Source organism: Anabas testudineus, chromosome 24 (assembly GCF_900324465.2).
Source record: "Anabas testudineus chromosome 24, fAnaTes1.2, whole genome shotgun sequence".
NCBI classification, from domain to species: domain Eukaryota; kingdom Metazoa; phylum Chordata; class Actinopteri; order Anabantiformes; family Anabantidae; genus Anabas; species Anabas testudineus.
The window spans coordinates 925,226-941,913 of record NC_046632.1 but is presented as its reverse complement, the minus strand read 5'-3'; the positions used below and the strand labels follow the sequence as shown (position 1 = coordinate 941,913).

General features: G+C 39.5%; 1 protein-coding gene across 3 annotated transcripts; it reads left to right on the top strand.

Annotated features, from left to right (window-relative positions):
- Positions 1-2,083: 2,083 nt before the first annotated feature.
- meis2b (Meis homeobox 2b) lies at positions 2,084-16,675 on the top strand. 3 transcript variants are annotated; one of them, XM_026341559.1, is made up of 12 exons: positions 2,084-2,095; positions 2,397-2,629; positions 3,039-3,180; positions 3,360-3,410; positions 3,718-3,768; positions 3,863-4,000; positions 5,531-5,645; positions 12,304-12,443; positions 14,858-14,934; positions 15,404-15,462; positions 15,612-15,701; positions 16,617-16,675. In XM_026341559.1, the coding sequence occupies exons 1-12, from the start codon at positions 2,084-2,086 to the stop codon at positions 16,673-16,675; spliced, it is 1,167 nt and encodes a 388-aa protein (XP_026197344.1). The 3 variants fall into 3 exon arrangements, with proteins under 3 accessions (XP_026197344.1, XP_026197342.1, XP_026197343.1); XM_026341557.1 differs by having other exon boundaries at positions 3,863-4,009; XM_026341558.1 differs by having other exon boundaries at positions 3,863-4,013; positions 5,538-5,645.
- The last annotated feature ends 13 nt before the right edge of the window (positions 16,676-16,688 follow it).

The window sequence follows — 16,688 nt, the reverse complement described above, 5'->3', positions numbered from 1 at the left end:
TAGTTAATGCATTTATAATTCAAATGCATGTCTTTAATAATTCACAGACAGTGCATATCAAAGGAAGCTATGTATGATATTTCTGATCAAAAAGTAATGCTGGAAATATTACACTTTCTAAGCTAATTCTGTATTATTAGAGTCAATACGGTAGAAGCTGAGTATGCTAATGAGAAACCTCAAATGAACTAAAAACACTTTTGTAAACTATTTTCACGATAATTTTTTTTGTTTGTTTGTTTCTATTTATTTAATTATTTGTAATATAAACTATTTTTATAGTTTACATTTTTGGTTATTTTTATTTCATATTACTATTATGTTATAGTGTCTATGTTTTCTTGTTATTCATTTCAAGTGTAGAAACAATTCTAAAATACTGAATATATCTTGTGGAGTACTTTTAGAAGTTATGGGAATGTGCGGTGATGTTCTCTCATGTTGTTTTGGATTGTGATTTATCACTTCATGACTGTAATGGCAAACAAATTAGTTTAAATTAATATTTTTAATGTAACACCAAATATTGTTACTTTAGTACTGAGAAGAGTGGGTGCATTTACATTTACATTGAGTTTGGTTTTTTGGCAGATGCTTTTATCCAAAGGGACTTACAGATGAGGTACAGAGCAAATATGTAAGCCAAGGAGGTGAACTTTAAATTAAAGTGCACTAGAAAGAGCAGTTTCAGTGCAAGATTGAGACAGCTGTGTGCTGTGTTTCATTGTTCCTTTTTCTGTGATAGATTTGAGAGTCATTGTTTCAATCATATGAAAACAGTATGAAGTATCGATCTAAAAATATTATATAATACTTTATAGTTGGTCACATGCTGGTACTATTTCTAAATTATTTTATGAAGTATAGTACATTGTTAAACATGCTGATTTTGTTTAATCAGTTTAGTTTTGAGACCTGTCAGAATGGATGTGTGGATGTAACCGTTCTCTCATATAGAATTAATTAGATTAAATGATTTAAAAGCAGCCTAAATGCAGCACCAGTGTATTAGATAAGATATGTATAAGATAAGTTTAGCTTATAAGCCTGTCTGTGGGTTTATTCCTTAGATTCATATAGTCTGGCAGGTCTGTCTTAGAGCGTCTCAGCCAATCAGATTCGGCTTAAGAATCAGTGGCCCGTCACACACACACACACACACACACACACACACACACACACACAAACAGGATTTGTGATGAGGTTGTTTTCAAAATAAAAGCATCGAGAATGTGCGCCAATGAAAAGACACAAAGATGCCAACCTGCCAACGTTTATTACATTAAACTACATTAAAACAGTCAGTGTCCCAATAAAACGAGTTGCTGATTTATTTTCAACAACTTAGATAATTAAGATGTTTGGCTGTATTTAACCCCACTGCTGCCTATAACTGTCCACAACAAACTGTTGTGTTAGTTTTGAATGTGTCTTTCTTCTAGGTAGCCAATGTTTTGCAGTTGTGAAAGTATACATTACAAATTTAAGTTAGTCAGGTAGTCCATCCCAACAAACCAGTTTCACTTTTGGGTCAAATACGCATTGTATTTATAATACAACTTTATAATAAAGTTAGAGAAAGTACAATTTATTTATCAACAAACACCACATTAAGTATTTATAGAGACATTCTAAGCCTTTAGATTGTTTATCTACGTTTATTTTGAAGGCCATCGACGGAACACAGCGTTTGAAAATGAAGTAACTTGCTGGCACACATCCCACTGAGTGTGTCGCTCCTATAAGCGGCTGCGCAGCAGACCTGCGGACAGGGAGCGTGTCGGCGCGCAGTGACATGGACGTTAGGACGCGGTGAGAGAGAGGACGGAGCTGCGGATCCTGCTTCAGGGACACCTGATCACAACACTCAATAATCCTCTGGTTGAAGAACCGCAGGAACTCTGGCTAACGTGACAACAGAACCCACCTGATTCTGATCACTTTACATTGTTTCCAGTCATTAGACTGCTCCATGACACAGAACAGGACAGGATTATAAACCTCTCTTGGAATTTTCTGTTTTGAATCCAAGTTGTCATCAACACCAAACTTCTGTTTTCAGGACTGACAATTGCGCACGGACATGTCGCAAAGGGTAATTTGACAGAGTTTCTTTTCTTTTTTGTTTTGTTCTTTTTAAAGTTTTCATTATTTAAACATTCTGCACAAGGTGATTAATTTTAAACACAGATCATTTTACATCTTTAAGACAAATTCAAGTAATTAGACCATAAATTTACAGTAAATCCATGCGCGACTTTTTACCTTTACACTAAAAAAGCTCATTCCACCTGTGCTCTTCTCTTTCCAATAGATAAAGTTTTATTTTTTATTTCTTCCACTTGTCTCCTTCGCTTTGTTCATGTCTTTAACGTCATCTACAACTTCTGCTGCAGTACGACGAGCTGGCTCATTACGGAGGCGGGATGGACGGAGTTGGAGTCCCCGCGTCCATGTACGGAGACCAGCACGCTCCCCGGCCGCTGCCCCAAGTCCACCACCTGAACCACGGGCCGCCCCCCCACCCTGCGCAGCACTATGGAGCACATGCACCGCACAACATCATGCCCAGCAGCCTGGGCAGCGCCGTGAATGACGCACTCAAAAGAGACAAGGACCAAATCTACGGGTGTGGATATTATAAAAGTAAAATGCAAATAAAAAGAATTGTAAATGAAGCCGGACTGAATTACATTTCATAGTAGTTCCCAATATTTTCTTTACAATGATAAAGAGAAAAAGGAATTACAGTAAATTTCCATGTAGTTAAATATGATTTAATTTCATTCTGTTGCAGCACGAAATAACCATATGACAAATAACGTTATATCTCCGTGGCATCAATTATATTTTCATTTTCAGTCTGATCAGGTGTCGTTTACAAAAAAAAGACAAATACTGTGCAAAATTACCTGTGTAACAAAGCTTCGTGTGAAATGTGACCTGTGGCCGGTTTGATGCGCTGCAGGCGCTGTTTTTCTGTTCAGGCCTAACTGACTGAGATTCAAACAGGGCCCCTGTCTTCTGCTGTGTTGCAGTCACCCTCTATTCCCCCTCCTGGCTCTGGTGTTTGAGAAGTGCGAGCTGGCGACCTGCACGCCCAGAGAGCCCGGTGTGGCCGGAGGAGACGTCTGCTCCTCCGACTCCTTCAACGAAGACATTGCAGTGTTTGCAAAACAGGTGGGACCACAGATGTCTACCAAATAGCTGTATTTAAGTTAGGAGAGGCACTTTTGCATCAACGATTTTTTAATTTGGATCTGTTTTTTTATATATTTTACCATCATTCGTTTTATTCTAAACTCACAGTTTACCCAGTGAGTCGTTTGATAACCGACGTCTTTCCTTCTCATCCTCAGATCCGCGCAGAGAAACCTTTATTTTCCTCCAACCCAGAGCTGGATAACTTGGTGAGCGCTCCATCCTCTGATTCCCTGCTCCTCTCTGCTCCTCCCTGCTCCTCTCTGCTCCTCCCTGCTCCTCCCTGCTCCCTCCTGCTCCTCCCTGCTCCCTCCTGCTCTGCGCTGCTCCTCTGCGCACAGCGGGATGTCACCTGCCCGGGGCCAATTATTTCTTCAAGGACACGTTTATCTTTTGAAATAACTTGATATGTTGGACGTTTGTTAAACGCAAATCAGAGTGTCAGTAACATATTATTGTGTGTGTGCGTGTGTGTTTTTCTTTAATTGAAGCTCATTTAAAATAATCTGTTTTTAGATTATTCAAGCGATTCAAGTGCTACGATTTCATCTCCTGGAATTAGAGAAGGTAACTATGACCTAAAACACAATCGGCCTCACATTTTACACTCTTGCTCTTTTAAAACGGATGATGTTTCTAACCCTGACCCTGGGTTTCGCAGGTTCATGAGCTTTGCGACAACTTCTGCCACCGGTACATCAGCTGTCTGAAAGGCAAAATGCCCATCGACCTGGTCATAGAGGAGCGAGACGTCTGCAAGTCGGACTTCGACGACCTCTCAGGATCCTCCACCAACCTCGCAGATCATGTGAGTCAACATACCTGCCTTGAAATCTCAGAGAGGGTCACATCAGTGTGTCCATCCTGAGCATCAGTGACCTGGTTTTCTGAAGTTTACTTCTGTCATATGACTGCTGTTGACGTCGAAGGCTCCAAGTTGTATAACTCTGGGACTTAGACTACTCTGACAAAAACACAAGAAAAGGCAAAATCCCTGTTTGAAGAGAATAAGAATAAAAAAATGCAACCTGTTACCAGGGCTTTTATAGCTGGAGTGGAGGGAGTCTTCCTTAAACTAGTCTTTTACTGTGTGCTTTACACAGTCTCTTCCTATGTTGTGCTCCTGCGTTCAAGAAATAAATTAAGATGATACAGAGTTACAGTGTATTCGATGCATTTTTAGATTGGAAATACAGCTACAAGATATTTATTAGGACATAAGACAGGTAGATGTCTGTCACCTAGTTTCATTTTGTTTCAATTTGACAAAAGTTCTTCCATAAACAGTTATGGGTTTAATTAAACAAAATTCAATATAATTCAGTTAAATTTAATTTATACAGCACAGAATCACAACAAAAGTCATCTCAGAGAGAAGGAGACAGAGGCGAGGAAACACGACTGCGAGAAAGAGAGGCATGGTGGCATATAAGTGAGCAGAGGAGAGCTCAGTGTATCAGTAGAGGATCCCTTAGCTGACTAATCGATATCAGCATAACTAAGAGATGGTTCAGGATCATCCAGTCATCTGTAACTAGTCTTAAATGTATAGAGGAAACATTTGGAAACTCTAGGAACCTCAAGTAAACCTGCAGTCTGACAACGGAGAGTTCTGCTGGGAAAATATGGAACTATAGGGTTTTTAAGAGGGAGCCTGATTATTAAATTATTTATATGTGATATTTATATGAAGAATCTTAAATTCAATTGGATTTTACAGGGAGCCTATGGAGAGAAACTAATGTAGGAGAAATATGGGCTGGAATATTTTGGAAGAAAACCTTTCAAGTATTAAAAAACGGCCCAAAATATTGTCTACCTGCAGTTTCGGTGACTAAAATCAGTCCTCGCTTTAGTGACTTCAACGACATACATTCATACCTGACGTACAGTAAACCAGAGTTCACCTGTTCTAATATTTCTTTATTATATTGCTGGTTGTTTTAGGCTTATGATTTCTCTGAGTGGCGAGGCTAATAAATCCAGGGTTCTCCCCAAAACCAGTTACAACCAGAAACAGAAACGTTGGGAACACTGAAGGTCCACGTGCTACTCTGCCTGCTTTATTCTTATAAGCTTCTGCATGTAATTTTTCTGCAACTCTTTTTGTTCCCTGTTGACAGAATGGTAATTTTGTTGTCTCACCTTGCTGTTAACTTGGTTGGTGCTTTACTATGCTAATCATGCCACACAGCTGTCTTTGGGAAACTGCATAAAGGACCTCTCACTGGATGTGCTGGACCATCTTGAACATTTTTTTCCTCTTCTGTTTTCTTCTCTTTCCTTATCTCCTGTCCCCTGGTGTGTGAACCTCTTCCTGACCTCTCAGACCCCAGCGTCCTGGAGAGACATGGATGACGCCCACTCCACACCCTCTGTGGGCACCCCAGGACCATCCAGTGGGGGACATGTGTCTCAGAGTGGGGACAACACCAGTGACATTGGTAAGATCATTCACAGGCTTTCTCTATCCTCCTCCATATCAAAGCTTTAACCTTCTTTCTAAAGCAAAGGCCCTGCTACCTAGTGACTCTGGAACCTTTCAAGAAAGTTAATGCACTTATTCCGTGTGATCATGTTATCTTACCTAACATTTTCTCCTGTCTGAGGAGTGTTTGCTAAAACTGCCATTTTATTATACCACCAACATTTAGTGCAGCAATGTAGAGAAACTACATAAAAACATTTTGACTTTATAAATTCCACAATATAAATGTAGTTAGATGGACACAGTCATTGTTTTATTGTAATGTTTCATTTAAATTAGACAGTAGGTTCAACTTTGGCATAAAGTGAGAGAAATGGACAAAAGTAAAAATAATGTTGATCTTCTCATGTAACTGAGGCTCCCTTAGTTTTCCAGTCAGCACTGATGAAGACAGCTTTGAGTTTTTTTGATTTTGCTCTGTCTGATGTCATCCAGCCCTGCTCGTTTTTGTGTTGCCCTGGTGCTACTGCAGTTGATGTGATTTCTGAAGTGCTAATTGGCAGTTATAAGGGTTTTATGACTTGTTTTTCTTTTTCTCCCCTTTGGCTGCAGTAAAAATAGAATGAACTAACTTTCCACCCTCTGCCCCATCAGGCATCAATGAGCAGAGCATTGATGAGAACAATGGGATGATGCTTTGCAAGACAAAAGAAAGAGGATTAAGAAACCATTAAACAGTTCAAGACTTTTGGCAGTCATCTTGGCTTCTTAACTTTTCTTAAGATGCAATAAGAGTATGGCATGTGTAGTTGGTAGTGTTTCATTATGCAGAAGACTTTGCTGAGGTGAACTGTTAAGACCTTAACAACTTAAAAAAGAAGGGGTGGGATAGACCTTTAGAACTGAGAGAGAAGACAATGTATAGAAGATGGGGGAGCAGAATGCTCCCTGTAGGGATGGAAGGACAGAGCTTTTTATGGTAGAGGAACAAAGGAGAAGAAGAGGGAGAATGATCAGAGCTGGGGTTGCTGCAGCAGTATCTGAGGCATGCTTACTGCTGTGTCTCCCACCTTCGAGCCAGTCTATTCTAATGCTAGGGAAGAGACAAACACAGCCCAAAAGGATACAAAGGCTTGTCATATGTGACTTGTGTTAATCTCATTTGGAATAGATGGCCCCCACAGAGTACATCGGTATCACTGCATGTTTGCGTTCAGTACCAGTTACCTTTTTCATGAGGTATATTGATGTGAGTGTGTATAAAGGATATCATCTAGTGAGTTGATCTTAAAATCTAACGTCCCCTTTAGATTATGTTCATATGAAGCTATTCTAATTTAGCAAACTAATTAATGGATCTTTAAAAAAAATCATATGTGATTTTAAAATTATTTCTCAGTATCACGTACCCTCTTTACTGATAAGATTTGATTTGCATAGCAAAAACATATCGGAGAAGCATAATTGCGACTGATTTAGGTCCCTGTCTATGATTTTTAGTACAACTTCATGACTGGACAAAAGTCGTGGGGAAGTGGTCAAGCAGGATGGTTGGTTATATAGAGCATAGGGCTTTTGATAGACCAGGATTTATGTCTAACCCTAACCCTAACCCTAACCATTGTTTCCGCATTTTAATTTTTTTGTAAACAATAACTAGAAACAATCACACTTCTATTTAAAACATGCAGACAGCATGCCAGCCAAGTACAAAGATATCTGGAACTTTGTTGGAATCATTTATTATTCACCCTGACCCAGAGGGGACAGTACAGTTAATGGTGAGCACACACATTTTTTTTTTAATAACTGCAGGTTCAAATGATAAAAACATAAATAATTTGGAAGAAATTAACCAATACTTGCAAAGCTAATTCATTTGTTGTTATCATCAAACATAATTTTATAATGAAAATCATTTCAGCAGCAGCCTGACCAACGCAAAAAAGAAAGCTGCAGGCTCTCAAGTGAACTCTGGTTTCACAAAGATTGTGTTATACGTACAGAAGCTACACCACTCGATCTCTTAATGGCATGTAGAACTAGACTGTACTGACTTTCTTTCACCTATGGTTATACATCTCGGTAGGTTCAAACACTTGGTTAGTTAGGGTAAGGTTGTGTGTGTGTGTGTGAGTGTGTGTGAGTGTTATACTGTATATCCCAATGTGAAAGTGGCTGTTGGACAACTGCACATAGATGATGCTACTATATTATCCTGAACTATCGTCTGCATCTAGGTCAATTTTCTTTTTTTTTTTGAAGTTAGCATGTTTTACTGTATATGTTTCAAGTTAGCAGCATTTTAATTGCAGTACAAATATGAAAGAGTCGGAGTCAGCCTTCAGTGGCAGTGATGGAAGCAAAGCGAGTGATGGGTTTTTAGTGTGTTATTTGTTACAATTATTCATCATATTAATTTATCTCTTGCTCAATGTAAAAAAAAAGTTTATCTGAAATTTTGTTGCAGAATGGCTATAACATTATTATATGAGGTTAAACTTCAACATGTATGTAGATTAATAACAGAATAATGTGGTTGACCAGATATTCATTTGTCAGAATGTTTAAGAAAGGTTAAAAGTTAATGACAATCTAGCAGGAGACATGGAAGGATTGTGGTGTGGCTCATTTGTCATGCTTCCATAGCTTGATGAAACCTTATAAAATCTACTATCATTTGGGAACACTAACATAGCGGTGCTGTGGCTTTGGGTCTGGCTAACCACTGGTAAATAATCCATCTACTGTATGACTGGCGGTTTAGCTTATGGCTGCCTGTCTTCTGTTAGGACCGGCGAGTTTCGGTTGTTGTCATGTATGCCGTGTGAAAAACAGAGAGGACTGTTTGATAGCTCGACTCCCTGGGTGAGTGCTGGTTGACCACAGATACACTGAATGAGCTCTCCCAGGAATGTTGGGAAGGGGTCTGGGGAGAAACATCCATCACAAAGATCCACATAAAACAAAAGACAGTGGCAGTCACTTGAAAACATCCATCACAACCATGTTGAAAAGCAGAATGTGAGGAACAGAATGTGTTGCATCTTTAGGAGTTGGGAGGAAAGAATGAGACGAGGTGCTGACATTCCAGTGGCTAAAGTCCTTGCAGCAGCAGCTGTGGCTTTTACAAATGTTTTAAATGTTTTTAAGTGATTCACAAATGAAATGCAAATGACCTCCTTCAGTGGATTCAGAATCACTAGATGCTACATGCTCCAGTATCACTAGAGATTTTCTTAATCCCACACACAAACAGTTCCTTTCACTGCCTTGTTGGTGCCACCATGCAAACAGCTCTAATATTTTCCCCATCAAGACCTTCTAATCATTGTGTACATCCGCTCACACTGAGGACTAGAAACCTTCTAGACTACTCCTTTTAAAGCCATGTATCATGTCTAATAAGGGGAGAAGCTGTCACTGATGATGGATCAGGGCCTACTGAGCTCATTAGACTGGCCACGCTGGTTTTGCATTACTGATGCAGCTGGGAGCGTGGCAATCAGTTCTTCTAGCCGTACTGCGCTTTATCTTGTGGACACGTTATCCGTTGACTGCTTTGTCCAGCGTAAAACATAAAAACATGCAGTTTCAAATATCACTATCTGACATATTACCTGGAGACCATGTGGACTAGTTTAGTGTTTTACACTACAACTAGGATTTGCATAGGCATGGAAAAGCACGGAACAAATACAGTTCAGTAAAAACAAACAAAGGAAATGTACAACTTTATTAGTGCCCGGTGATCCCACTACCTGTATTAAACTGTTTAAATAATCAGGTTAACATTTAAAACATCAGGGCTTTTAGGGATCCATGATAGATCAAAGTCTTCAATAAATAACTAAAGAAAAAGCACAGTGTTTAGCAGTATGGAGGAGTCTGAAACTTCTTGCATATGGCAGTATTAATAGATGCAAAATGATCAAACCACAATTTTTTTGAGTGAGATACAACAGACTCAGAATAACTACAGTATATCGTCACTTTGCAATTGTATGTTGTGTTTCTAACTTACTGGGAAAGCAAGGCTGAGTTGGAATGACTGAAGTAGTATAATAAGATATACTTTTATAACAACACAGGCTCAATATAGTTAAATGTGTAGTAGCAACTCTTCATATTTCAGGGTGCTGTTTTTTGTGTGTGTGTTTTTTCTTAGCCCTGGGGCAATACTCCAGCCCACCCCTTCATCTACACCCCTTCCCTACCCCCTCCAATGTGATACGCATAGCACTGGATGGAACAGGGAAGTGGTGGGGGCGTGGAGGGGGGGTGGTGACGATGGGACACTTGAGCAAGTGTACAACTCTTAAGATTGCACCGTCACACAATGGTTAGAAAGGCTGAGTTGCTGCGGCACAGTCAGATGCGATTAGTGTAGCGGAGGATCTGCCCTCCGGCTTTCCTCTCTTTGGAGCACAAGAAAGCAGGATGATGTCGAGGGTGGGGGTGGAGGGGAGAACAGTGTGCATTTCTTAGATATAATTAGGCTCAGCAAGCCTCGCTTGCTTGTTCTTTCTATCTGTGTCAAACTTTTTTGAATGATTTTTGTTGCCAGATTTATGTTTTATAATCTAAAGATGAAATTAAAACTGAAACCTTTGAAGTTTAAAACTTCAAAAGTTTAAAACATAAAATTTTGAATCATGAACATAACCCTCAAATATAAACTCAAGTTATTATTAACTTGCTAATTTATACATTGTTTTTATTTATGCCACTTTTAGAATTATGGAAGTAATTTGAAGAGCAAGTGTATAAGTGAGTATGTAAATAAGTGAAGTTCATTGACACTGAATGACCATGACAGAAATGCACCAGTTTAATCACTAACAGGAGGTAAAAAATATTCTGGTTATCAATATTCCTTTAATTTGTTGGTGTTATCTTATCTTGATGGGTGTGAAAATGTGTTATTTTGTTGTGTTTTAGTCTGACCTTTTCATGGTCAATCAAGTTTAAGTTGCCTTTCACGTTTTTTTTGTGTGTCCATTATTCTGTTGCTATATTGCAACATAGTTAGTTAGATATGTAGGAAGATAGCATCCCCATCCCATCTACAATCAGTTGTTCTACATGTATGAAACAGAGATCTTCATGAGTACAAAACTTTGGACACGGTGGAAAGCCAACACCAACCTAAAGTAATTTTTTTTTTTTTTTTTTTTTTTTTAAAGGAGAGACCTGACCCAATAAGTACCCAAGCACATGCAGACCAGTCTCAAATATTCACAAATAAAATTAAACTTAAACCAAAATGCAGTTGACCACAAACATTGGCTTAAAAGGAGACCTGAGCTGATCAGATAGAATTTAGATCTGACGTGACTCAGTTCTCGGATCGGGTCTCAGTGGACATCTGCAGGACCTCTAGTAAAAGCTGGTGTATACTGGTTAACTATGGAAATCTCAGAATTGCCAAAACCCCACTGGAATCTTGACTCGACTATTTAACTTATATATGATAGTGTCATAGATTGTAGAATAACAACATTGAAAATATCCCGCATCCATCTAATCTGTGGGGAAATTCAAAGAAGTAACTTTACAGCCAGGCTGTAGAAGAAATGGAGGACAAAGCAAAGTAAGAGTAGAGGACAGAGGCAGTGTGAACCATGTATTCTGTCCTTCACTTAGAGCAGGGCACCACCTGTCAAAAATCCCACAGCCCCCAACCCTTTAACCATCTTTTTAAATGTCAGTATTCATTAGTTGAAATATTTTTGCATGAATATGGCTCATATAGGCGCATTTGATTGATGCATCTCTAAAAACAAAAAGACATAGTAGGGCAAATCTTAAGAAAAGTAGGGTTCCTGTCCCGCCTCGGGGGAGGAGTCTCTCAGATGCATTATTCACATGCCCTCCAGGCAGGCTTTCAAGGCTTCTCTGCCCCGAGGGCAAGAAAAATAACCACTACTGTTAAAAGTAAATCATCTTGGCTGATGCACAATTAATGGCAGAGTGGGTGAGGGAGTGGAGTGCCCCTTGTGTTGCGAGCTGGGGTAGAAGTCTCAGGCTAAAGGAAGCCTCTTGCCTCCATCCGCACCAGCTTTCTGCTGAAATCAAACAGGGATGCTGCTACTGGCAGGATCCAAAGCAAGCCAGGAGGTTATGCTGCAGACAATCCAACATGGATGATGTCGGTGAGGGTGGGGGTGGGGAGCGAACACAATTCTGATGTCTTCACATCTTCCTGCCCCACCCTCCCACACCACTCTCATTCTGCTTCAGTACCCCAAACGATCGCTTTGCTTCTGTGTTCATACTTGAATCACATGCTTGACTTTTGTTTTTTTTTATTCCCTTCTCTGTTATTAGTGTTTTTTCAAACTGTCTTCCTTCAGAGGTCACAGTTTGGACGTTCATTATTTCATGTCAGGCGCACAGCTTCCACACTCATTACTTCATGTCAAATGCATGGCTCAGATTGATTTAATAGTTCTTGGTTTTATTGAGCTCCTGCACTACAAACTCCTCCTCATTATCCATTGGCTGGGGAGTCCAGCAGAGGTGATAGGGAAAATCTTGTGTTGCCGTGCCACAGAGAAAGGCAATCTTTATCAAGCTGCCCCTTTGAGACACATGTTTGGTGAGAAGTATGGCAGCAACACGGCCAAATGAAAGCTTTCTTGTAACGCGTGTTCTCTTGTTTCTTATCACAGGTGATGGTCTAGACAACAGCCTGGCATCACCGGGTACGGGAGACGAGGATGACCAAGACAAGAAGCGGCAGAAGAAACGAGGCATCTTCCCCAAAGTGGCCACAAATATAATGAGAGCATGGCTCTTTCAGCACCTTACAGTAAGTGAACCTATGCAGATCCTGTTACTTTTAAGTTGTTTTCCCAGACAGGCCAGATTCATCTTTTTATATATTCCACTTTACCTTGCTGTCAAAGTTCTGTAACAGCAAACACGTAATGCTAGAAATACTTGTTTTTTAACCTCAGCCCTTTCCCATCACCAGTTTTTGCAATTATGCTTCTTTTCAAATGAATTTCCAAGATTCAAAGGCATCTTGAAACTAAGATAATCTTTGTTCCACTGTAAGTGAATTGAGTAAAGATGAAATCACATCTAAAGCTTTTTTTTAAATATCTGTCCAGCTTTTGTATAGAACCACCACTACCTTCTAATTCTTTTTTAACCTCTGCCACTCTTGTGATGTGGTTTAACCTCACAGTTTTTTAGTTTGTTAAAAAGGCCCACACAGGTCTTGTACCCTTTCCTTTAGAAAGCCCACCGTTAGATTTTTCCGATAAAAAGGAGGATAATTGAATTATCCCCTCTCTGTTCCCCGTCCTCTTTCAAGCCTAATTTGTTAAGCGCAAGTGTGTGGCAGGATGTGCCTATGAAAAGTGTGCAAGGAGACTTTGGCCTCTGAAAGGTCTATTGCAACACCCAAGCAATCAAGCATTCATCAGTCGTTGAACATGTGAAAGGAGTGGGATTATGTTTTGTCAGACATTTCAGTGTGAACCCTGTGGTTAGAAGGCCTTTTGGTGGGAGGTGGGGGTCTGTCCACCTCAAGCCCTAGCCTCCTGCTTTTGTCTACTATTCTGAGGACCCTTACAAGACCCCATTCCGATAAAGCTATAGAGAAAACAGATGTGAAAGGTTTTGATTCATTACATTATTCATTATCAACCCATTAGACCAATCTTAACTGTGGTTTCCACGGATCCCTGCATCAAACCATGTTCTGATGTTGATGCCGCAGTTTGTCAGTATCAACTGAAATGTGACTGTTTTCTCCTTTGAGCTAAAAGACATTCAGGCATCTATGACACTAAATCTCTGTTCAGCACATGACAAATAAAAATCAGAAAAAACGATTCACTGTGATGTGGCAGATAATCTAGATCATAGTCCCCATCTCAAAGCATTGAAGATTGTTTTCTTTTTTAAACCAGTCATTTGCATTCGTACATTTGAATTTAAACTCCACTCTAATGCCTATTCTAACTGTAGTTAGACACATAAAACAATCAGTCACAATGTTAACAATACCTGATGGATTTAATATTGAAATAGGCCGGGGTCACCATGGGCACTCTGACACATCTGTAGCTACACAGCCCCAAACACACCAAGCTGTAATGCACTGTGTGATGTTCTGACAATTAAAATTTACAGATACTGACCAGAGTCCACCACAAGATTAAGCCATACTGTTTTTTCTGATCAGTGTGATCACTCTTTTTAAAACTCACCTAGGCTGTAGGCTGTTTATACTGTAAGGACTTGCAGAAGGGTGATACTGTACTAGTCAGATGTACAAACTGTGGCACAGTCAGCCGCAGTTGCATATGTAATGCAAAGTGACACAAAGATAACCATCTTTGCATTAATCATTTGTTCACAAATCCAGTTGCTGTCAGACAACCGGATATGTTTTTGTTATTTGTTTGTTTTTTGGATAATTGAGTTTTGCAAAAAGGGATTTAAAATCTATTCACTAAAGGTTTCGTTATCAGTTACTGAATAAGACTGCCTCTGGTACACATCAGTATTTGATCACATGAAATGCAGAGCGCAGACGGACACATTTTTGAAACAGAGCTTATATTAACTATAGAGTGTCTCACACAAAGACAAAGGGTCAGTGAGTGAATAGGACTAGAGGACAGGGGAATGGAGCAAGGTGGATAGGGGTTGGGAGTAACAGGGGCTTGGCCTCATCAGGGCCCTGAACCAAAGCCACCATTGTGCCTCTTTATATCCACTATTGTTTGTGTACACTAGCCTGATATGTCCAAACCGTGGTCAGCCTCTGTTTTTCCACAGTTGACTTGTTTGCTCACTTTCACAAATTACTATATATGGAGACTGGTACAAAATATTCTTCTTCTTCAATGAGAGTCTCTTGAAGTACAAGGTTCTGTACATTATGGCAAATTGTATTCACTGAAGCTTGTTAATCTGTGCTTTTAACATTCCCACTGTGCTCACTGCACCCACACATAGCTATCGAAAGAAGGACGTGAATGTATTTTGTGAATTACCACTCTTTGTGTAATGGCTTATTAATGCATTAACAACTTCACACAAGAGTCTCGTGGCCTAGCAGAACATTTCTTTATCGCCAGCGATCGATTTTGCACCATAAAAAATGTCCTGCTGGCTTTTAGTTGGTGATCACTGGCCTAATGAATGCGAGTTTCTAGCTTGATATCAATTCATCTATTTATTTTTTTATGCCTTTGTTGGACACAGCACCCGTACCCATCAGAGGAACAGAAAAAGCAGTTAGCACAAGACACAGGCCTCACAATCCTTCAAGTGAACAACTGGTAAGTCACATACATAACACAAATGTTTACACAAAACACAATCGAATCAATTTGATATGGCTCAAGGAAGCTTATAAAAGAGAGGGTGAACACAGGTGGAGTGGATCAGGTGATCAAGGCAGAGGAGAGTAATTAGAGAGGCAGTCCATATATGACCATAGCAGGAGAGTGGCCAGGTGAGCGACAGAAAGAAAGAGAGAGACAAAACAAACTGGGCCAGGACCAAGCAGGAATAGTGACAGGGGCAATTAGTTTTTTACATACAGCTACAGCTGTTCTGGACAGCTTTTTTCTGTTAATAAATCAAGTCATTATTTAAAACTGCTATGTTTGATGAACAGAATAATTTATGTGTGAAAAATATGTAGAAAAATAAAAAATCAGGTAGGGGGCAAATACTTTTTTACAGCACTGCACATGCCTACTGTGGCTTAATGAAAAACTACATAATAATGTTCCTTTTTTCCAGGTTTATTAATGCAAGGAGGAGAATAGTGCAGCCAATGATTGACCAGTCCAACAGAGCAGGTAAAACTGTAGTGCACAGCTAACCCTAGTGTACCTAATCCTGCATTTCATTCAAAGGTCTGATCAGATAAAGACTGTGTGAGACATGACACAAATATATTTGACAGTATAGTGTAATTGATCTTATTATTTCTTCTCTCCTTTCACAGTCAGTCAGAGTACAGCTTACAGTCCAGATGGCCAGCCAATGGGAGGCTTTGTTCTTGAGGGGCAGCAGCACGTGGGTCTCCGACCTGGAGGTGAGTAATCTCAGTTTCCCTAAATAGCACCAGCTAGAGAAGAGTAGCTGCTGATTGTTTGATCTTTTGAAATCAATCTAAGCTGCTTTTGGAGTTGACTATCACTAAGGGTTACAATCGTAGACAACAATTACCAACTTCATTATTAACATCCAAGGTGGTATGTGAAAGCATTGAGGTGGGGCTGCTGTAATGTAACACATTCAGCCAAAGGTTTCCCTCTGTCCAGTAATTAATAAGTAGCCTGAACTACAATCAATTCAAAATATTGTTGTTCGAAGTACTGTTTAACTGTTTTTTTGTTGTTGTTTTTTTGTTTGTTTTTTTGCAATATATGTATTTGTATATTTTGTCTTTAAATGTATTTAAATGTGCATTTTAGTAAAGTAATATCACTATTTTCAGGTTTTTTTCAGGATTGACTAATACCATTGTTTTTGTCCAACAACAAGATATGTTCGTAAAGCAAACGAATATTCAAATAGACAGACAGATAGAAAGTTCCCGTCCGAAAAAAAGGGACACACTCAAAATTTTGTTGGACCACCTATAGCTCTGATTACAGCACACATTTGCCATGGAATTCTTTTGATAAGGTTTTGCAATGTCACAATAATTATTTCCGTCCAGAGCTGCATTAATTTTATTCACCAAAATTTTGTATTGATGATGGGAGAGTTGGACCACTTAGCAAAGTCTTCTCCAGCACATCCCAAAGGTTCTCATCGGGGGTTAAGGTCTACGCTTTGTGATGGCCAATCCATGCATGACAATAAACCAGTCTTTTACAGAATGTGTCTTCAGACATGGTTTTTTAAGAGATGAGAAGCTACTCACTGCATCAGTTAGGTTTTAATAACTTAAACTTTAATAACAATAACATTTTTGTTTAATAGTGTTTAATGTCTTATCCAGGGCCTATGGGTGGCATGGCCATGAACATGGGAATGGATGGACAGTGGCACTACATGTAGACCACCCCTCCGA

Bases quoted from the DNA above. Each gene is read 5' to 3' on its own strand.
- meis2b (XM_026341557.1), top strand. The intron at 2,630-3,038 runs GTGTGGATATTA...GCTGTGTTGCAG, and splicing joins GACAAGGACCAAATCTACGG to TCACCCTCTATTCCCCCTCC. The intron at 3,769-3,862 runs GTAACTATGACC...TGGGTTTCGCAG, and splicing joins ATCTCCTGGAATTAGAGAAG to GTTCATGAGCTTTGCGACAA.